This window comes from Equus caballus, chromosome 11 (assembly GCF_041296265.1).
Source record: "Equus caballus isolate H_3958 breed thoroughbred chromosome 11, TB-T2T, whole genome shotgun sequence".
NCBI classification, from domain to species: domain Eukaryota; kingdom Metazoa; phylum Chordata; class Mammalia; order Perissodactyla; family Equidae; genus Equus; species Equus caballus.
In genome coordinates this window covers 18,307,754-18,330,483 of record NC_091694.1, presented here as the reverse complement: position 1 = coordinate 18,330,483, position 22,730 = coordinate 18,307,754, and the positions used below count along the sequence as shown (strand labels likewise).

At 40.0% G+C, this 22,730-nt stretch overlaps 2 protein-coding genes across 6 annotated transcripts in view; both read right to left on the bottom strand.

Annotated features, from left to right (window-relative positions):
• Positions 1–2,886: 2,886 nt before the first annotated feature.
• Positions 2,887–22,730, bottom strand: part of RDM1 (RAD52 motif containing 1) — a 50,453-nt gene continuing 30,609 nt past the window's right edge. For all 3 annotated transcript variants that reach the window (XM_070226088.1, XM_070226086.1, XM_070226087.1), the window contains 9 exons: positions 17,586–17,657; positions 16,951–17,025; positions 13,120–13,238; positions 9,420–11,227; positions 8,893–8,997; positions 4,857–4,906; positions 3,427–3,478; positions 3,203–3,345; positions 2,887–3,094 (listed from right to left, as the gene is read on the bottom strand). The gene's annotated coding sequence lies outside the window, so the exon portion shown is untranslated. The remainder of the gene's footprint in view (positions 3,095–3,202; positions 3,346–3,426; positions 3,479–4,856; positions 4,907–8,892; positions 8,998–9,419; positions 11,228–13,119; positions 13,239–16,950; positions 17,026–17,585; positions 17,658–22,730) is intronic.
• Positions 2,887–22,730, bottom strand: part of LOC100063851 (leucine-rich repeat-containing protein 37A3) — a 41,781-nt gene continuing 21,937 nt past the window's right edge. For all 3 annotated transcript variants that reach the window (XM_005597306.4, XM_005597307.4, XM_070226085.1), the window contains 9 exons: positions 17,586–17,657; positions 16,951–17,025; positions 13,120–13,238; positions 9,420–11,227; positions 8,893–8,997; positions 4,857–4,906; positions 3,427–3,478; positions 3,203–3,345; positions 2,887–3,094 (listed from right to left, as the gene is read on the bottom strand). In XM_005597306.4, coding sequence (XP_005597363.3) covers positions 2,998–3,094; positions 3,203–3,345; positions 3,427–3,478; positions 4,857–4,906; positions 8,893–8,997; positions 9,420–11,227; positions 13,120–13,238; positions 16,951–17,025; positions 17,586–17,657 — 2,521 coding nt within the window. In that variant the 3' untranslated portion in view covers positions 2,887–2,997. The remainder of the gene's footprint in view (positions 3,095–3,202; positions 3,346–3,426; positions 3,479–4,856; positions 4,907–8,892; positions 8,998–9,419; positions 11,228–13,119; positions 13,239–16,950; positions 17,026–17,585; positions 17,658–22,730) is intronic.

Below are 22,730 nucleotides of genomic sequence, written 5' to 3'. Positions count from 1 at the left end.
TCCACGCTCCAGAACACCAGACTGCACAAAGGTCCAGCACACTCGAGGTTTCAGGCTTCTTTGCCTTTGTACTATCCTCTGTCTAGAATGCCTTTCCTTTATCTTGTCAGCCTAAAAAATTTCTGTTTGGCTTTCTTCCACTTCCTCTCCTCCAAGCCAGCCCTCACATCTACTGGTTTCCCGCCAATCAAGAGCTAAACCACTTGTCTGGTACACTGCTATTGTCATGTCCAACACACTGTCTTCTACGTACATCTTCAGGTGTCTGTCCCTCCTCCCAGTCTTAGGGGCCCCGTGAGGGCAGGGACTTTGTCATAGTCAACTCTTTCCCCAGTATCAGGCACGGTGTCTGGCATATAATCCAGGCCCAACTCAAGTTCCATCATTTTCATGGACTCTCCCTAGCTTGCCTAACCGTCTCTCCTTTGAACCCCTACATTTCTTTTCTGTATCATTTTTTGCCCTAATCATACATTGCCTCATTTCATTATCTTTTAAAAAATGGCTGATTTCTCTGACAGGTTTCATCGGAATTAGTGAGAATTTTCATTCATTTAATAGCTGCTGGCCTTGTATCCCCCTATCTCCTTCTATCACTCGGATCTCCGTTAGGAGCTGGGCTCTGAGCTAGTTTGCCCACCAGTACAATGGAGACAGAGGCAGCCCTAGGCAGCCATGTTTTGTACCACCTGACCCTGCACACCCCTCCTCCTTCCAGGCTACGGCTGGGGGTGTGTACCTGGATGAACTAGCTCATCCATAGGCTAGCCAGGTGAAGACTCTGGGCTCTGGCAAAAACACTGTCCAACTGAGGTCAAGCTGGGCAAAGCAGAATCTTACTCTTGGGAATTTTAGTTTAGAAATATGGTAGGGGAGCATTTGAGACTAATAAGACTTGTGCAAATCTGAGGTAGTGTTGTATAAAAAAATCTTGTCTAAGCCTCACTTTATGTACCAAATTTGAAATAATGGAAATACCCCCAAAAGGAACCTGGGGCTGCCTGGAATCCTGGTCTATACTTTGAAAAGACCAGCAGTACAACGATCTCTCTTCTTGGTTTCTTGTCAGCTTCCTGTCTTTGTGTCCGACTCTCTTATTAAAATCAACCCCCCCTCTCATTACAGAGATTGAGCTGGCATGGGGAGTTTCTGCCGTTGTGACCTTACAGTGTAACTAAAGTGTCTAGCACAGGACCTGGCCCACAGCAGGTGCTCAGTAAACTGGAGCTGCCATCATCCTCCTCATCAATATTATTGTTATTGTGATTGACTCTTTGATGGCAGCCATGGCTTATACTTCTCTGTATCCTGACCCCCGAGAGCAGGGCAGTGTATGGTTAGCAGGCTCTGGAGTCTAATAGGACTGGGTTAAAACTCTAACTCGCAGGTTTGGAGGTGTGGCCTTGGGCACTCGAGCAGGTTGCCTGCATTCTTTCAGCCTTGTTTCCTTATCTATCAAATGAGCATAACAAAATATGCTTCCCTGGACCGTTGGGCTAATTAAGACTGCAAGGTGCCCAACCCAGGGCTTGGCACCACATAAGCAAAGAGTCAATGTTAGATGCTGCTGTTGCTTCCTCTTATTACTATTTAGTCTTGGGCTTTAAACACAGTAAATATTTGTTGGTTCACTGAAGTCATCACACAGAGAAAAGTGCTTGTTTTTCATTCTCAGTAAGAAACTTTGGGAGGGAACTTGGGCAGACACCAGGAGAACAGGAGTCTCTCGCCTAGTATTAGCAAACTAAGACACCAGATGAGGAACCGATGTGCTGCTCATTTTGCTTGGAGCCCTACCTAACAGGCAAAACCTGCTGGGCCATTTCCTGGTCTCACTGCTCCTCTGGGGGACTCTGCTCTTGTCTGTGGTTGGCACCATTCTTCCTCTCCTATTACTAAACCACCAGCATCTATTTGTGTTTATCTAGGTAGATTACCAAATCTTGTTCATTCAGAATTTCTTTTACTCACTAATGCATTTAACTCTCACTACTTACTAAATGTGCTCTATTCATGACTTTGCAGAAGGAGTGGAGGAGTTGTTGCATCTTCTGCAGACTGCATTAGCATCACCACTTGGAATCATGCAGCCATGGATCTGCGCTGGGTGAGGAAGGAAGTGGTGGGGTTTGGTGCTGGGCTGAGCTGGAGGGAGCCGAGGAGCACACACCTGACACTCAGTGGGGTCAGGAGGGGCTAGGGCGGTACATGTGAATGGAGAAGTAGCCCCACCAATGTTTTCTGAAATAAAGGGCTGGGGAGGGGAGTCTTGGGCAATAACTGCTCTCACACATTCTTCTTTACCCTCCCCCTCCAGCACCTCCCTGCTAGCTATCCAAGGGTTGGGATTTTTTAAAAGAAAGAAAGAAAAAAACCCAATGTGAAGTTTCTACTAGCTTGTAAGGGTGGGGAACCTCCTACCAAGACAGGGCATGCTTTTGTGCATGAGTTTGAGAGCCTGGGAAAAAAGACAGGCCTTGGCCCTACAGTGGAGGGAGGTTCAATCATCCAAATATTCTGGCAACCCCAAAGATCCTGTGAATGGGGCCAGAAGTGGAGGATCCTTTATGGGCAGGAGGTCACGTATGTTGCAAATAACTGGTACTTGCTAAGTCAGGGGAGAGCACCAGAATAAACAGCTATTTGATTTAGTAATCTATACCTCTTGAGGATGATATGTTTTCCAGGTCCCAGGTACTGATTCTATTGGGGAAGCAAGGGAGAGAAGCCCCTATTCATCCTTCTTTGCCCATACTGCCTCTTGTGGAAGCACCGGCCACCACGACGGATTCCAGCTTCAGCTCTGCTTGTCTTGCCTATGGCCCTTGTTATCTGTATATAAATATTTAACTAGTTACTTTTTAATTCCTTACCACATGGCTAGAGTTGGATATGAATTTATACATTTTAATATGAGAAAAATAAGTATTTTCCAAGCAATGCTGAGAAGCCAATACTAGAAAATCATGTTTGTGGTTGACCTGTGGCTGGCTGGGGTCACTCGTCCTCAGGGGCCATCTCACTTTCCTCCCCGCCCTCCTCAGCCACCGACTCGGTAGTGGGAATCTTCTCTGCCAAGCTTTCGGCGAGCTCCCTGGGGTGAGAAGAACGGGGCCAGGGCTGTTACTTTTGAAAGGAACCATTGAACTTCTCATTATTTCCTCATTTCAGATAGAATTTTAAATCATCCCCAGTCATTTACCCTGTATCCTTGTTGAAAATTTCTTCCTCGTCCGAAGAATCCTTGTCATGTAGTTTCTGTGCCATGTTTTTCTTGCGTGTGGCGTTGAGAGGTCTGTACATATCCCTAAGCCAAAGTGGCCGCCTTCTCCAGAAAAAGCCCCCCTAGAAAACAGAAAGGGAAATCGGGATTATGCATTTCTCCTGCTCTTTCTGGCCACAGTGCTTTATCCTCCTCAAATTTACCTTACTCTCACTATCCGTTGAGCGTTTCTTACGCAGAAATCGAAAAAAGCTCCTTGGAGGAAAACACAGACAGACAATTAGTGATTCATGCCATTTTCCATGTCTCTCACAACATATACCTCTGGTCTTATTAGGACTAAGTGAGTACCTCAGTCCATAATCACAACGAGCAAAATCACCCCAGACCTGGGATCTTGAAAATAATCCCATGCATCCTGAGCTTCCAGAAGTTCTCCATGTCTGCCCAAAATGGCTCCACAATGTCTCTGGGGAGACCTTTGTATGTGGCTTGGAATGGAGTATAGGCAGGATTTTCAGCGCCCCCTCACCTCTTGGCCCTTGGCCAAGTGCTGTTGTGCAGTGAACAAACTGCACAACCACACTGGGCAGAAGCACTTTACTCCCTCCAGAAGCATTGTACATCAGTCCCCTTCGGACCTAGACTCACAGGCATGACTTGCTGGGGGTGGGAGAGATGGTGCTTCTATTTTCCCAGCTGCTTTATCCTATGAGTTGAATCACACCAAATAAGTGCCTGAGTCCAAGGAGCAAAGTTATCTAGCTCAGTGACTTTCATACTGCAGGCTGCCAGTGATCAGTGAGAGAGTTGTAAAATCAGTTTAAAGCTCATGACTAGCACTAAACCACAAAATATTCTTTTTGAAAACAGAAGAGAAAAAATGAGTGAGCATAATAGGTTTGTTTTAGAAACTACTTATTTCTATATGGTATGTGTCAAGTGAGTCATGACATCAAACGTAGCTCACAGCCTGAGCACAGTGTAATCAACGGAGAAGTCCCCATCTGGAAAGGAACCATCTTCTTTCCGACATTCACAGGAGTATGATCATGGGGCAAGATATTTCCCCTTCTCCTTCCTCACTTTCTTATTATAAAAGGAAGAGACAAAGTACTGTCTAAGGTCTCTCCCAGCTAAAATTCCATGAGGTTTGGATAAAGAGAATAGAAAGTGGAGGCCTAAAAACCAATAGGATGAGAAGGGAAGTTTTCCTGCCACTTTACAGGAAGGATTCATATATTCTGCCTTCTACCAACCTTGAAGGAGACTAGCCTCTTTACCCCAACACCATGTGGCCTTCCCTACCCCTTCCCCAGAGCCTCTGAGAAGGCCTCTGGCCGGGCCTGATGCCCACTACCAGCAGGAACAGGTACAACCAAAACTTCTTCCCCACCACCCTCTTTCCTTAAAGGACTAGAGACAGCAGATTCACCTGTGTCAGTCCCACTCTAATTCAGCTTTCGCTGGGGAGCTAGTTTTGCTGGATCAAAGCAAAGCATTAGGGGAAATAAGTATTATTCATGCCTTTCATGGTTTCCTTACTGTAAAATGAGCAGATTGAAATAGATGAGTTCTAAGTTCTGCTCTAGTTCTAAAATTCTAGTTTAGAAACTGCCAGACCAATATTTACCTTGAGCTCCTTTCTGTACCTTCCTCTGGTGCTGTTCTATGAGAATAAATCTGTTTTGGAAGAAAACATGATCGTGATTATCCATCACAATGACCATTTCAAAATCTTTATTCATTCCTTATTATTTTAAGTCTTATCTACCAGTGAGATAACTTTTTTTGAGGATAGAAACTCTATCTTGTTCAATAATCCTTTGATCTTCCACAGTACCTAACTTAGGATCTTGCATACAGCTGGCAATATATTTTGTTGGCTGTTTTAGATAACATTCAACAGATAGTTCTTAATAAGAACTCTTAGAAGTAGGAAAAGAAAATAAGAGTATCTACCAGAAACCTGAACAGCAGCATCATTTTAAAGTCAAGAACAAGAGTAAGATGCCTGTTATTACTGCTAGTATTTATCATTGTTGAGGAGGTCCTAATTAATGCAATAAGAAAAATGAAGGTATTGGAAAGGAAAAGACAAAACATATTTGCATATGAAATGATGGACAACCTGAACAGCCCAAGAGAATCAACTAAAATTTTACTGACAGTAATATGAGAATTCAGCAAGATGGCTAGACACAAAATCAAGAGATCAAGGTACAAACCTCAATAGCTTTCCTATATACCACGAGTAACTAATTAAAAAACAGAAGAAAGATCCCATTTATAATATCAATAAAATTCATAAATGTCTAGGAATAAACTTAACAAAAAATGTGTAAGACCTATGTGATGAAAACATTAAAACTCTTCGGAAGGACATTAAGAAGAAATGAATACATGGTGTGAGATACCGTGTTCCTAGAATGTTGTGAAGATGTCAAGTATCCTCAAGGTAACCTACAAATTCAATGCAATTCTATTCAAATTCCAAGATAGTTTTTTAAACAAAAACTAGCCAGCTGACCTTTGCTAGAGAAAATATGCAAGAATAGCTATGAAATGTATGAAAAAGATCAAAGAGCAGGAGCTTACCCTATCAGGTATCAAAATATGTTATAAAGCAACTAGAATTTAGTGTGATACTGGTATTGGTATAGGAAAAGATAACTGGATCAATAGAACAGAGTACAGATAAAGATAGTATTTTAGATCAGTGAAGACAGAATGAACCATTCAATGAAAGATTTTAGAACAATTAGATCTACAGGCAGGGAAAACAAGTTAGTTCCCTTACCTCAACCACACTGAAAAATAAAACAAATTCTAGATGAATTTAAAAATATATAACAACAAATGTTATAAAAGTACTGGAAGAAAATATGAGACTTTTTATATCAGAAAACATAAAAATATCAGAGGTATTTTTGTACCACGAAGTGACAAAGGCCTTGCTGACAAAACCCACACACCATAAGCCATGAGGAGAGGACCGGCAGATACGGTGACAGACTGTCAACATGCCTCCTGCTCTTCATAGACCTTACCCCTTTCTCCCCTGGATTGTTTGTCTTCTTTCTGTTGACTTATAAAAGCCTATTTATATTAAATATATTAATCCTTTCAGTGGCTTTCACTGAATTTCAGTGTTTCCAACATTTCCCAGTGTTTTCATCTTTAAGGAGACAAAACTGAACAGCGGACTAAGGAGCATGGGCTTTGTAGGTGAAACCGTGTTCTGCTCTTGGTTTTGCCACTGGAGTCTTAAGCTGATCTCCTTCATCTGTGAAAGAGGGCTGGCAATATCGTCCTCACAGGATTGTGGGGATTAAATCAGAAAATAGATGGAAAACTCTTTGTCCTATGCTTGGCATAAGTCACTGCTAAGTTTGCTAATGCTGTCACAGACAAGGCAGTCAGATCTGTCTGTGCTATCAGGGTCAGAAAGCTCTTTCCCACCAAAAGATTATAAAAATATTGCTTCTATTTTCTTCTAATACTTTTATGGCTTCTTTTTATATGTTCGTTTAAGATGAGAAATAGGGATATGCTGTTATTTCCCCAAAAATAGTTAGGCAGCTGTGCTATACCACTTATTCATTTTCTTCTACTGATTAGAATCTTAAAAGGTGACATTTCAAATGTGTTAGCAACACAAGGGTCTGTCTATTGCTGAACTCTGTATGCTACTTCATATAAATATTAGGTTGCATGATTCCTCACTGTGGAATTGACACAATGCCTCATCTCTCTTCCTTTGAACATCATTATTGTCTACTACAGGAAAAACACTACATGGTCCCTGGCCTCAAAAAGCTTATCATTTAAATGGGGAGAGGAAATAATGAAACCATATAAATAAATACCAATGAAAGGTTAAACTACATAGAAATTAAAAGCAGTATAGGAGTTTATAGAAATTCCAAAAAGGCAAAAGGCCATATGCCACCTGGAGATGCAGAGGGTACTGTCTGGGCAATGGCCAATGACTGTTTTCCCAGAGGCCTTGGCAAGCTGACCCACGCTACTCCCCAGCCTCCTAGACTCAGAAATCAGACTGTGTCCTCACCAAGAGAGAACTCACTTCTTTCTATCAGGGCAGTCTCACCTTATCAGTATCACAAGATTGATCAAAAGTCAGAATGCCAGATTATGACTTACAATGAGATATCCATCTGTTCCACAGACAGGGCATCCGTGTCTACACAATCAGGGAATTACCTTCTATAGAGATGGGCCTCTGTGGCACAATCCGAAGGCTACTTGGTGAGAATAGAGCTAGAACAAAAGGGTCAGCTGAACCCAGCATTTACTGGGAAGGACTGAAGCAGCCGGGTCATCCATCTCCCCGAAAGGCACAGCTTGGCTAGTGGGCCTGACTTTCCATATCTGCTGCCTGAGGTGCCATTTCTACTCTTGGCAATGCCAGGGTGACCACTGCCCATATTGGTCTCTTCTTCCCTTTTTCTATGCTTTTACCATGGACCAACCCTCCTGAAGATAGACATGTTTCTCTTTAGCAGTTAATGGATCCAGTCAGGTTTTCCTCAAGTCTGAGAGATCAGGAAGCCATTTGGTCCTTACACATCTCTGCTCTGCTCCATAATGTGTTGACCTTGGTGTTTCTCTCTGGGGGAGCCACCTTTTAAAAAAGTGTTTACCATATTTTTAAGTTCTTAGAGGAGGGGGATGCCTCACTATGGCCCCTAAGAAATGGTGACAAATCTCACAGAAGGACTAGGACTGGAAAGGCTAGAGTACTCAGGGAAGGCTTTATGAAGAAAGATGAACTTGAATTGGCTTTTGAGAGATTCATAGGACTTCCATAGGCAGAGCAAAATAAGGGGATTTTAGAAGGGCAAAGGCACAGATAAAAGTCAGGATGGGCGTGGTATGACTAGGGTATGGTGGGGGGCTGCTTTGGCTGGGACAGAGGCCTGTCATGACAGTAGCAAAGGTAAATAAGGTAAATTAGGTTGGATTGGTAGGGTAGAGCCAAGACTGTCAGCTCATTAAATGACTCTTTGAATGTTAGCACCTGCCTGTTGGGAAAGGTATGCAATTGAACCAAAGATAAGCAAGCTCCAGGAACAGGCTACGTAAATACGACATGAGCAGCCTGATGCAGTGTTTTAACTGAACCTATTTACACAACGCCTCACACACTGGAGAAGAAAGCTGCTAAGTAAATCTAATGAATTGACAAGATCACACTTTCATCGGTTAGCCAAGTGCTTTCTCCCAGGGTGACTGACAGCTCCAGGAGGGTGGCGATTATATATCTCTCATCATTTCGGCCAATAAGGAAAGAAATCAGGGGTAGAATGAAAGTGACTGGTGAGTACATCAAGTCAACATAGCTTGGAGTTGAAGGCATTTTACTATCATGTCAACTCTGGCCTTCTTAAATTTAACTTCTTAAAATAGTCTAAGGGCTTGTGATCTTGGTTTCAGTTCCACAGAGATCTCCTGGGAGTAGGCGTCCTTTAAAAATCCCTGGAATATACTTTGCAATAAAAGAACAAAGCAGATCTCAGGCTTCATGACTCAAGAGGAATGTCAAGTAGTAGAAGGTGGAAAAGCGGCTTTCATTTTCAGTTTGTGAGATCCAAATCTATTTAAAGACAAGACATATACTGGAAATCTGAATTAATTGTTGTCCTTACCTCAGTGAGACAGAAAATTATAATCAAAATCATCACTACTACAGTCACAGATATTGTCAAAATGACTTTGTTGTTATAGCCATATCCTGGAACTTCTTTTGTGAGCTGAAAAAATTAAGGATAATTTTTTTTTTAAACAAAGAGATGGAAACTATTAAAGCTAACTATTCTTAAACCCTTTCTAAAGAACAGTTAACTATGCTTAGACTGCTCTGAAACCCCATTCTTTCCCGTGAGTACCTTATAGTTTCTTAAAGAACATACCAAATCTAATGTTACATAATCTTATCATTAGCAGTTTCTTCTACAATTTATTTATCTTGTGTGTTAGGTCCTTTACTCATCTACCCTAGGAATAGTGGCTCCATTCGCTAAATGAGCAAAGTGGGAGGTCAATGTTTTAACCAGAGTTATATGGCCAAGACACGACACGGACTAGGAGCCCCTGGTCTTCCTGCTGGGTGCTTCAGGGGCAAGTCCTAAACTGACTAAAAGTTCAGGTCCCACATTTTGGGAGTTGTCTTCACCTCGCTGGACTCCTGTTGTTTCTGTTCACTCTGGGCTTCTGTGCTCTCATTGATATAGTTCTCAGTTTTCCATTGGTCCGTATCCCAGTCTGCCTGGGACACCTTAACGTCTTGCTGCTCACTGAGAAGCTTCATCAGGAGGCCTGTTCTGGAGATGAGCTTGGCACAGGCCAGTTGCACATGGGTCTCAGAGCAGTCCATTTTCAAGGTCCGGATGACATGCGAAATGAGCCTTCTCACGTCATTGTTGGGGATGAGGGACCGTAGCTGCTGGTTTAGCTGAGTTTCAAATTGATCACCCGGGGATGAGAACAACGGGAAAGGGAAGTGGGTGGGCTTGGAGGGTAAGCCAGTGCCCACCTTCTGGTATTCCCATTGGGTTTCATTGGTTTGTTTAACAGTTGGCATAATGCTGTCTGCAGTGACAGCAGCATCTGCAGTGGAAACATTCTTACTCGCAGTGATTTGAGAGACAGTGTCTTCTGGCTCAGCAGTATTTTCTGTAGGAATATTTTCGTCAAAACCATTTTGTGCAGTAGTGTTTTCTACAGTAGTCTTTTCTGCAGAAGGTTCTGAAGGAGAAAATTCTAGAAAAGGATTTTCCTGAGAAGTCAGTTCTGAAGATGAAAAAGCCTCTCGTGAAGGGGAGTTTATGAGGCTTCTCACTGCAGAGAATGGAGGCCTCTTTGCAAGCATCAGTCTATTGAGTGAACCTTCCTCTCTGAACTTTTGACTCATTTTGACCTTGGGTGTTCTGTGGACCACACGAGGGCGAGTTTTATGAAAGAGGGATTTTTTTCTGGAATGTGAGATTGGTTTAGAAGCCTTCATATTTCTAACTCTGGCATTTGCATCTTCTAAAACAAAAATTGTGTAGCTTAAGTCTTTTGATTTGTTTTTAACCTCAGATAGGGAATTGAGAGCTGTGGCGTCAGAAGGGCTGCCCATGGAGTATTGTTTCAGAAAAGAAGAGACTGCTGCCTTATCTTCCTTTAGGGATGAAGGCTCTGTGTTGAAGGAGTTTCCCACTAACTTCCTGGGCCTCCAGGCCATGTGAAGCGGCTCCAGCTCCCCTGAGGATGGCCTGAGCCTTCTTTCTTTGGCAACGTTCTCCACAAATGGCTGGGCATTCTGCTTCCTCTTGATGCGCTGATCTCCCACTTCTTTGAAGTGCCTTTTCTGTATGCCCTTTGGGCCCTTAAGGACCCTGTTTACTCTTAGCAGCCTTTTCCCTCCGCTCTGAATCATTGCTGGGCTGTTTTCCTGGGGTTGGGCAGTTTCTAATTTCTTTTGAAAGATTTGGCGTTTAAATTTGGGACCTAAAAGGTTGGAATGTATAAGCATGGCAATTTTTTCTTTCTTTTTAACCTCATCAATTTTCTCTTGGATTTCTGCATCTAACAAATTTTCCAGAAAATAGAGTCTCTTCAATTTATTTTTATAAGTTGAATTACTGGATTTACGAATAAGAGAAGGGTTCTTTGTGTTATTTTTCAAATGACCCATCTCCTTTTCAGCTCCATCTTGTACACTTGAAAAAAGAAGTTTAATGAATGGTAATAATGTTGATTCTACATCTTCTAGATTTCCCTCTGAGAAATAAGGCAAAATGTAATTTAGTGCGCTGATAACATCACTTTCATCATTAAAGTCTAGCTGCTCGTTCATGAATGCTGACAAACTGACGCCATTTTTGTCTGAGGATGCTTTCTCTGGCACAATGGTCAGCTCAGTGCTCGTGTTCTTCTTCCGGGCTTGTAATACCTTCATGAATGATCCTTCTGCATTCCCTATAGATGCTTCTTCATCTGTCAAAAAAGAAGAGACTGCTTTTGATAATGAAAGACTGATGGGACAGCTTTTTGTCAGCCTACAGCTGTATATCCCAGTCAAATAAATTAGGAATCAGCAAACATTTGAGTGCCATGTAGAGAGGAGAAAAATAAACCCAAATTTAAACCTATGATTGGCAACAACAAAAGGAGAAAAAGTGGTTCTCTACTCAGAACATTCCATGGTATGAAATATAGTAACTATAGTTAGGATTAGGCCATTGGTCCCCAAGGGCCAACTGCCCGGTCCTCAAGAAAAGCCACGGCTGGAAGACAAATATTTCCCCGCTCAGCTAGACCCCCTGCAGATCTTCTGTGACTCCTCATGTTCATATGCCCCATTCCATCCCGCCTCAGATGCAGAGGGAGCGTGAGGCTTCCTCTCTCCACCTCTTCAGTGTGCTCGTGTTCTGGCTACCATCACAGACGACCACAACACCATCCACTGCTAAAAGGTCCTGGTCTGAACACGCCCTTCTCCACCTACCCACAGGTTCCTTTGCTTGGGCCTGCTCCCATATATCCTAGCCCCTGTAACAGAAGGCTCTATATAGAAAAAACCACTATGTCCACCCTGAATCTTTGTTTAAAAGTGGGCGGGGATCTGGGGTGTAGATTAAGAGATTCACCAGACTGTATGCCAAGGTGGGAATGTTCAATAAATCAATGGAATAATACTTCAAGTCCTAAAATGCAGAAGGGAAAAAGAGACTTTTGTCAGATGCCTACTTTGCTTTCATTTCATTTCATTTCTAATACTTTCAGCTTTACCTGTGGAACCAGCCAAAGGTTTTCACTGCATGAAGTTCAAGTGTACAATTGTGCAGCTGGGCTTCTTTTCCAGAAAAATTAAAAGTATTTTTGGTGGTGGTGGTGAGAGTCAGAGGATGAGGTAAAGGTGATGAGAGAGGAGGAGGAGGTGCTTGTGGAGAGCCCGAAACTGGGGACAGGAGACCTGGGTACCAGACTACAGCACCTAACACCTCTGATCTTGTTTTTCCTCACCTGTAAAAGGAGATTAAAAATGCCTGTTCTGCCCACCTCTAGGGGATAGGGGAGTAATATAATTGGTAAAAAAAAAAATGTTTTGAAAAATAAGCAACACTGTCTTTATATAAGTAGCAAAGTGTTCTTATTTATGATGTGCCCTAGGTCACTGATAGAGACCTGTATTCAAGCTCTCTGGGCATGAAAGCACATTTTGTAAGTCATCAAGTTGGTGCCAATACATCTAATATACAGAAAAATACTTAAAAACACCTGAGTGTTTTGTGGATGGAGAAGAATGAGATTCATGGTAAGTTCAGAGTTGGACAGTCTAAGAATCGAAGAGCCCTCCCATCCATGAGAAAGGCCAGGTAGCAGCTTTTGGTTATGGAACCAGAAACTCTGAGGCTCCAAATAAAACTTTTATAAAAGAGCATCACCTGTGCTCTTTTGTAAAATTGCAAAAGCAAACAAAATAAACAAAAATCTATCTACATCTGTCCTATAAGACAAAGGGCACTTGAGACCTAATGCATATAAAATCAGTTTACAAACTGTGATGCACTATATGAGTAAGTCCTCATCTGGGGGTAAGGTACCAAGCAGAGAGCACCACACACAATATGTAGCCATTAATGTTAATTTCCTCCCCCTTTTCATTCCTTTCTCTTGTTCTTTTCTATTAGCTTGATAATGTAACTGAGAATCTGACTTTTAGCAAAGGAGTAGTTCTTAGAAATTTAGGGAGTTGAATTCGATTGAGCGAATAAAGATAGAGCAATTACATCATTAGTTAAAATATTTATCATCATTGATTAAAAATAAAAATTAAAACATAAAATAAAAATTTACACATTTATCATCAAGCAGTGCAGACTCACCACAACGTGTGGTGTTCGTCAGACACTCGCTGTCACAATGTAGCTTGACTGTCTTGCAGACCACCTCAATGTTATTTTTAAATTGGCAGAGGCAGCAGGCCATACGGCTAGGTAAGACCCTATAAATGGAAACACAGATAAGTAAATTAGTGGTCAAGGAGTTACTGAGTATGTAGAAGAGGCAGGCCAAGGCCACCACAGGGCTCTGCAAAAAAAGGAGTTCTTGGGACATATGGCCTGAACAATCGGGTAGGGACCAGTTGGTCAACTGCTGTTCTTGAATATTATAATAAACAGAGAGGAGGACAGAAGTATCCAACAGAAGAGCCAGGACAGCAGTGCGTATGGTATGCCTAGAATAAAGGCGACAGGGCTTAGAATTGGGTGACATTGATCTGCAGTTTAATTCAGAATGATCTCCCAACCCAAAAGTCTCACTTAGGGTTGAGAGTGCACAGGAAGAGGGTAGACTTCTAAGAAGAGTCTGAGTAAGTCCCCAACTTCTGGAGTCTCTTTCTTAATTCCTAGTTGAGAGAGGTAAATATATCAGAAATATATATTAGAAATTACTCTGGGAATAGAAAACATTGTGTGGTTAAACAATAACAGAGATCACATTGGCCAACTCTGGACTATCTGAACATTCAAAAGAATAACAATGATAATAAGGTATAAAACAATTAATTTAAAGAAGAACCCGTGAGTTCACAATGATACTCAAAAAGAAAAGAGTGGGGCACTCTGCTTCATAGAATGATGCCAGCATATAACTGTACAAAGAGACATGAAGAAACTTTCTGAGTTGATGGACATTTTGAATTTGGTGATGGTTTTATGGTGTTTACATATATTGACACAGATTACTGTATGTCAATTATACCTCAAAAAGCTGTTAAAAATAAATGATATAATTGAGACAATTGGGAAATTTGAATATCAACTCTTTATTAGACAATATTATTGTACAGGAATTTAATTTCTTCAGTGTTAACAGTGTTGTAATTACATAGGAAAATGATTTTGAATATTGGAGAGAAGGCATCTAGCTGACGAGGGAGGGATCAGCTGTGGTAGACGCTATGGGAGGTTGAGGAAGATGAGGCTAAAGCAGTGACCAACAGATGTGACAATGTGGGGAAGACAGTCATTTGTCAGCTGACCTGACAAAAATGGTTGGATCAGAGTGCTAAATGCAACACCCTTTCCCATCCTAATCTCATGTCATCGCTTCAAGTAGCCTTAGCATATTTCTATGTAGCCTTAGCAAGTTTCTACTAGCTTGCCATATTGGAGGGGGGATGGCAAAATTTAAAGTGCAGTAAGTTGTGTAATAAACTGTCACAAAAGGGCCCTACAGAGATATTTTTTAAAACTGCAAAAAGAATGAAACTTGACCCTCACCTCACACCATACATAAAAATTAACTCAGAATGGATCATAGACCTAAATGTAACTATACAACTTCTGGAAGAAAACATGGGAGAAAATCTTTGTGATTTTGGATTAGGCAATGAGTTCTCAAAGATTTTTTAGATAAGACACAAAAAGCACAAACTACATAAGAAAAAATTTCTAAATTAGGGTTCATCAAAAGTTAAATATGAAAAACTTCTGGTCTTCAGAGATACTTTTAATAGAATGAAGACAAGCCACAACCTGGGAGAAGATATTTACTAAACACATATCTGAGACAAAGGACTTTTTCCAGAATACGTAAAGTGCTCTTAAAACTCAATAAGATAAATATCCAATTAAAAAATAGATTTGAACAGACACTTCATTAAAAAAGACATTTGCACATGAATAGGCACTCAACATCATTAGCTATTAGATGAGATTGGGCGCATTCAGGTTGATATGGCCTTAGACTCATCAGCTGTTAGAGAAGTGCAAATTTAACCACAGTGAGATACAACTATATACCTACTAGAAAGGCTAAAACTTTTTGAAAACTGAAATATAAGGGTCAAGTGAAGCTATGGAGCAACCACAACTCTCATACACTGCTGGTGGGAATGCAGAAGGGTACAGCCACTTTAGAAAACAGTTTAGCAGTTTCTTAAAAAGTTAAATATGCACTTAGCATATGACGTAGCAATCCCACCCTTAGGTATTCTACTCCAAAGGAATGAAAACATATGTTCATACAAAGAGCTGCATGTGAGTGTTTTTAGCGGCTTTATTTATAATAGGCAAAAAACTAGAAACAACTCAAATGTCCATTAACAGATGAATGCATAAACAAACTGGTATATCCACACAGCTGGAATATTACTCAGCAATAAAAAGGAATGAACTACTGATAGGTGCAACAACACGGATGAGTCTCAAAAGGATTACGCAAAGTAAAAGAAGCCAAACACAAAGCCTACATTCTATATGATTTCATTTACATGATATTCTGAAAAAGGTAAAACTGTAGGGACAAAAGGGATCAAAGACTTGAAGATACGTCCTGAAACTATAAACCTCCTGGAGGATAATACTGGTAGTACACTCTTTGACACTGAACTGAAAAGGATCTTTTCAAATACCATGTCCTCTCAGACAAGGGAAACAAAAGAAAAAATAAACAAGTGGGAATTCATCAGACTAAAGAGCTTCTGCAAGGCAAAAGAAACTAGGATCAAAGCAAAAAGACAACCCACCAGTTGGCAGAAAATATTTGCAAATCATATATCTGACAAGAGGGTAATCTACATAATATATAAGGAACTCACACAACTGAATAAGAAATCAAACATCCCGATCAAAAAGTGGGCAGAGGAGATGAACAGACGTTTTTCCAAAGAAGATATACAGATGGCAAATAAACACATGAAAAGATGCTCAACGTCACTAATCATCAGGGGAATGCAAATCAAAACCACACTAAGATACCATCTTACATCTGTTAAAATGGCTATAATCACTAAGACTAAAAATAACAAATGTTGGAGAGGGTGTAGAGAAAAGGGAACCCTCATACACTGCTGGTGGGAATGCAAACTGGCGCAGCCACCATGGAAAACAGTATGGAGATTCCTCAAAAAACTAAAAATAGAACTACCATATGACCCAGCCCTCCAAATACTGGGTATCTACCCAAACAATTTGAAATCAATAATCCAAAGTAACATATGCACCCCTATGTTCATAGAAGCACTATTTACAATAGCCAAGACATGGAAGCAACCCAAGTGCCCACTGACCGATGATTGGATAAAGAAGATGTGGTATATATACACAATGGAATACTACTCAGCCAGAAAAAAAGACAAATTCATCCCATCGGCAATAACATGGAAGGACCTAGAGGGAATTATGCTAAGTGAAATAAGTTAGTCTGAGAAAGACAAACACCAGATGATTTCACTCATATGTGGAATATAAACAAGCACTTGGACAAAGAAAACCGTTCAGTAGTTACCAGGGGAAGGGGGGAGGGGGGTGGGCACAGGGGGTGAAGGGGAGCACTTATGTGGTGACAGTCAAGAAATAATGTACAACTGAGATCTCACATTGATGTAAACTCTTATGAACTCAATAAAAAAATTTTTAAACATTATGAAAAAAAATCAGATTGGTGGTTGCCAGGGGCTGGCGGTGAGAGAGAGGATTGACTGCAAAGGGATATGAGGGGCCTTTTTGGGGTGACAGAAGTGTTCTATATCTCAAATGTCATGGTGGTGGTTACATAACCATACACTTGTCAAAGCTCACCGAACTGTACACTTAAAAAGAGTGAATTTTATTAAATGAAAATTATACCTCAATAAACTTGATTTAAGGCAATAAAACAAATCTAAAAAAACAACTAAGTGAAAATAAGTGTAAGAAAAATCAACTTACAGTTTTTCCAATTCAAGGGTCATCATGAGGATGCTCTCAATGGTTGCAAGTGACACTTGTGTTGTTCCCATGTCTCTGAAGGAGAAGCCCAAAGATGCATGATATGAACCCAAAGACAAAAATTCTATACTTAAAAAGATACTTAATGACATGTGATTCCTTCAATTCTGCCTTCTCTGTCAAGCTAGCTCAAGAGTCTACTTACCATAGATGATAATTCCAGAGAGCTCTTATTGAAGAAATTTAAATTTATTTGCATTATCAAATTAATGGCCTTGGTGCTGAACAGTACAATCTTTTTCTTACCATTATCCCACCTCTCATTCTCAATCGCAGCCACCTTTCTTGACTACTCTTTAAAAAAAATAATGTAACGTTATTCCTCATTGCTTTCTGGGATAAATGATATTTCTACGTGGATCTATATGTTCCATAGCTGTATGTGTGCTTCAACACTGTCTTGCCGATATATATATTCTTTCTTAATCCTTTTCTTTGTCAATAACTCTTATTTCAATAACCCAGTTAAAATTTAAATTATAACTTTTTACAAGAATGCAAAATACTTAATCTTTGGTGAAGGTAAAAAAGAGCAGAAATCATCTCATTAGCCATGAGATTGTTGCAATACTTACAAATATTTTAATGCTGGCAATTTAAAAAGATAAGAATCTTCAACAGTTGTCAGAGGATTACGACTGAGAATTCTGAAAAATGCAATGGAATTAAAATTATCTGCATTTTCAATAGCTGCCATGAAAGTTTATATTCATTTTTTTGGTATGGAACTTGAAGGTAAAAAAAAAAAATCATTTTCTGTCTTTACCTATAAATCACCCTCAGAATCCATAAAGCACTCTTCCTTTGGGAACTACCCAAGTCTCTAGATGATAAAGTGGAGAAGAAAAAGAGAAAAAAAATAGAAGAAAAGTGGATAGCAAAGAAAAACTATGCCAAAGAACTTTCCAGGCTGAAAACCCTTGAAGTGACTATGCTGGTAGGAAGCCCTTGCTCTGTAGGAAATACTATTTCTAGTGTCCTCCGCACTTCAAGATGCTTTTCTTTCATCTCTAGAAATTTTTAAAATTCCGTGATTTAAACTACCCAGTTAAAGACAAAAATAGGATCAATTTCTTGGAGCCAAAGAAGGGGGATCAATCTAAGAGGAACTGGTGAAAGCCATACTCCCTCCCATCACACATTCATGTATTCCTGTATCACAGCCTTTGTTACATTGTATATAATCACCTGTCTGCTTCAGGGCAGGGACCACACTTTGTCATTGTTATCCCTGTGCCTGACATAGTGCCTGATACTTCCTAGGTACTTAATAAATGTTTGTTGAATAAATAAATAACATTTTGTTTACATATCAATAAAGTGAACAAATTCATTTTTTGACACAAATTTTTATTCCAAAATGCTGGAATAGATTTTCTTCTTAATTCTTTAAAACAAACAAGTGAACAAACAAGAAACAAGAAGAAAGAAAAGAAAATCTGCCTTTAGTTTAACTCTACTCAAGAATCATTAGTATACTTTTGCAAAATATTATAAAGATGATTTTCACAACTAATATCTATTGTGCTGCCAGGCATCTGTGATCAGCATTTCACATTTAATCCTCACGATAACCTTATACATTAGATAATGTTATTACTCTATTTTACAAATGAGGAAAGTGAGGCACAGAGAGGTTATATAACTTGTCCTAGGTCATCAAGCTACTAAGAAGCAGAGCTGGAATTTGAACTCAGTTCTGACTCCAAAGACTGTGTTTAACCTGTATGAAGAAAAGGGGTTTAAAATAGCTGTTACTTTATCTTAATTTTGAGAGCACTAAATATAGAAATACCTTTTCAAACTTCATCATCGAACTTCATCCCATTTGGGAGAGCCTCTATGAAAATTACATTTTCTTTGTATTCCTTTTCCTAATTATCTCTCATGATTAAATACTTAGTGAGCCTATGGTCATTGAGACTTTACAGATTTAAAACCATGTTGTAGGCAACTCAGTGCAAATGGTGGAGTGAGGACACCTGAAAATTCACCCTTCCATAAAAGCAACAGAAAAACTGGCAACAATTGTCAGAATCACCTTTTCCAGAACTCTGGAAATTTAACCAGTGGGCTTGTGGCAACCCAGGGGACATTTATTCAAGAAAAACTGATTAATTTCTGTAAGATCAGTGAGATCTGTGTTGCTTTAACTTGTCCTAGGCCTGTGTTCTCCCTCCCAGTGGTAGCCTTGAAAAAGTCCACATCCCTGGTACAAGAAGGAGCAGAGTGGAGCTGGAGCGCCTCCAAAGCCTCTTTCCCAAAAAACTGCCATGATTTTACTGTCTGGTGGTACCTGGGAAGACCTCACTTGAAAGGCTTGTCTTTGACCTGACTGAGAGCTGCCTGGTGCTAGCCCCTCCTCAGGGGGCATTTTTGAAAAAACAATTACAGGTAAATGTTTTAACATGGCAGCTGCATGAGACAATGGAGAACAACTAAGGCTAAAAATAGCCTAACCAAAAACTTAAAAAGAAAAGCTGAGGAATGAGATGTCCTTAGAGACTCTGAACTGCTCCACCATATTCCTGGGAAACTGGAAGACCATGAGACATATTCCTGGGAATCTAGAAAAAAAAACTATCAGCGCTAATAAATGAGTTCAGCAAGGTGACAGGATACAAGATCAACATGCAAAAATCAGCTATGTTTCTATACACTAGCAATGAGTAATCTAAAAATTAAATTAAGAAAGCAATTCCATGTATAACAGCAACAAAAAGAGCAAAATGCTTAGAAAAAATTTTAACCAAACAAGTGCAAAACTCATACACTGAAAGCTACAAAATATTGTTGAAAGAAATTAAACAAGATCTAAATAAATGGAAAGATCTGCCATGTTCATGGATCAGAAGACAATATTGTTAAAATGGCACTATTCCCCAAATAGATCTATAGCTTCAGCACAATCCATATCAAATTCTCCACTGACTTCTTTCCAGAAACTGGCAAGCTAATTCTAAAATTCATATGACAATTCAAGGGACTCAGAATAGCCAAAATACTCTTAATAAAGAAGGACAAAGAGCGGGGACTCACTCGTCCTAGTTTCAAAACCCAATTCAAAGCTACAGCAATCACACTGTGGCACTGACACATATAAACACAGACATGAATCAATGGAACAGAATTGACAGTCCAGAAATAAACCTTCACATTTACAGTCTATTGACTTTCAACAAGGGTGCCAAAACAATTCAATGTGGAAACAATAGCATTATCAGATGGTGCTGGGACACTTGTATATCCATAAGCAAAATAATGAAGTTGGACTCCTACACTTGACATCATATATAAAAATTAAAGTGAAATGGATCAAATACCTGAATGTAAGAGTTCTTTATATATTCTGGATATTCTGGATACTAGACCTTTATCAGATGTATATTTTGCAAATGTTTTCTCCCATTTTATGAATTGTCTTTCACTTTCTTATTAGTGTCCTTTGAAGCACAAAAGTTTTTAATTTTTATAAAGTCCAATTTATCTATTTTCCCTTTGGTTGTTTATGCTTTTGATGTCATATCTAAGAAACCGTTGCCTAATCCAAGGTCATAAAGATTTATTCCTATATTGTCTTCTAAGAAATAGAAGTTTTGGCAGTTCCTCAAAAAAGTTAAACATAGAGTTACCATGTGACCCAGCAATTCCACTGTGAGGTATGCACCCAAGAAAATTAAAAACATGTCTACAGAAAAACTTGTACGTGAATGTTCATAGCAGCATTATTCCTAACAACCAAAAAATGGAAACAACTCAAATGTCCATTAACTGATGAATGGATGAACAAAATGTGGTATATCTATATAACAGAATATTATTCAGCCTTAAAAAGGAATGGAGTACTGATACATGCTACAACATGGATGAACCTTGAAAACAACATGCTGTGTGAAAGCCAGGCACACAAAAGGCTACATATTGTGTTTCATTTATATGAAATGTCCAAAATAGGCAAATCTGTATGGACAGAAAGAAAGTAGTAGTTGCCAGGGCCTGGGAGGAGGGGGATGGAGGGAGTCACAGCTAACAGGCACAGCATTTCTTCTTGGGAATTATGTCCTGGAATTAGACAGTGGTGATTGTTCTACAACCCTGTATATATACTAAACACCATCGAATCACATAATTTATAATGTTACATTTTATGTTATGTGGATTATAGCTCAATTAAAGAAAAAGAACCATGTTGTAATATATAGAGCACCAGTTGCCAGAAGACCAAACATGTTGCTGGATGGAGAAAAGAGGGGCGAAGACTCCGACTCTTCCGTGACCAAGGTCAGAGGGAGGCAGCGGCGAGGCTGGGAGCCACGCAGTATAATCTTGCCGTGGGAACTCCCCTATTCTTCCTATTCTAGCCCATTCTTCTAGATCTTTTTAGTACCATTAACTTGTTTGATTTGTACCACGAGTTAATATTTAGTAAGATACTGTTATGAAGAGAAAGAATATGAGTGTCACATGTCTGGTTAAGCACAGTTCCTCAAACTTTGAGGCTCTGAATATTCCTTGCTTTGAAAAAAATTTCTTTGGCATTACAAAAAACCTATGAGAGCCGGTGGGCTCTGTGCAAGTAAGCTCCTCCACCTCTGCGTCTTCCCCTGCCCACTTTGCCCCCAGGCAGTAAGAAGGACTATAAAGCGATATGCAGCCAAAACAACTTAGCAAAGTTTGTGATCCTCCCTCCAAAATTATCTCAGCTCTCTACTCCTTCACTCTTTCTTAGCAGCTCATCCATGGCCTTGTACCCATCGGCTCAGCGTTTCCTCTTAACTAGGCAGCCCTTCTCCAACTGAGATTAATATCCTTGCCTTTATCCCTAGCGAAATCCAAATACAGGGCCACCCTAAATGATCCTATTTCCTCCTCCTGTCTGCAGGGCAGTCTTTTCTTCACCAAGGTTGTGCCTGGGCAAGGGAGAGAAGGAGTGAGAACTGACTCAACAGCTCAGATCTGGGAGACTCTACAGCAACTGTTTCTCCACAAACCGCAATATGAATGGTTTTAGATTCACAGTGGACATTGCACTAGAGATCGTTTCCATTTTGGTTCAATTCCCTCATTTTACAGAGAAAAGGTGTGTTGACTCATAGTCCATTGCCTTTTTAATATTCATGGGCTTGTCTTTACAGGAGTAAAACATGGCAACAGTTTTTACTAGCCTTAAAGACTGTCTCAAAGTCAAAGTTTAAGAAATATTGTTTAAAATGATTTAAAAAATATCTTATTTGAAGAGGAAAACAAATATTTTTGGATAAGCTTTTTGCTGTAGAATAATGGGACAGATTCAAGGTAGTTCCCCAAAAAAGGGAATATTTCTTACCAGTTTTTTTTTTCCCCTCCAAATTCTTCTATACAGGTCCAGATAGATGGGCTACGTTTCCTTTCTATTAACAGAGGCGACAGAGAAGAAGTGGGGACTGAAGCATGTCATCACTGTCCTGAATGTACTGTAATCCTAACAGCTTTAGCTGAAAAAATGTTCAAAGCAGGCAGTGAAAATAAATTTAAAATAAGACAAACTCCCAAACTGTCTAAGCTAGAATCCCAAGGATGGCAGGGAAAACTGGTTCCTTGGAGGAAGGTAGTCAAAGAAATAAGCAGAGAGACCTAAATCCTGTTGCACTATGTTCAAAGTACTTGGGGATGGAGCAACCTCTTTCCTTTATTCAGGTGCAAGATCCACGAGCCATGAGAACACGACTCCCAACGTGAAG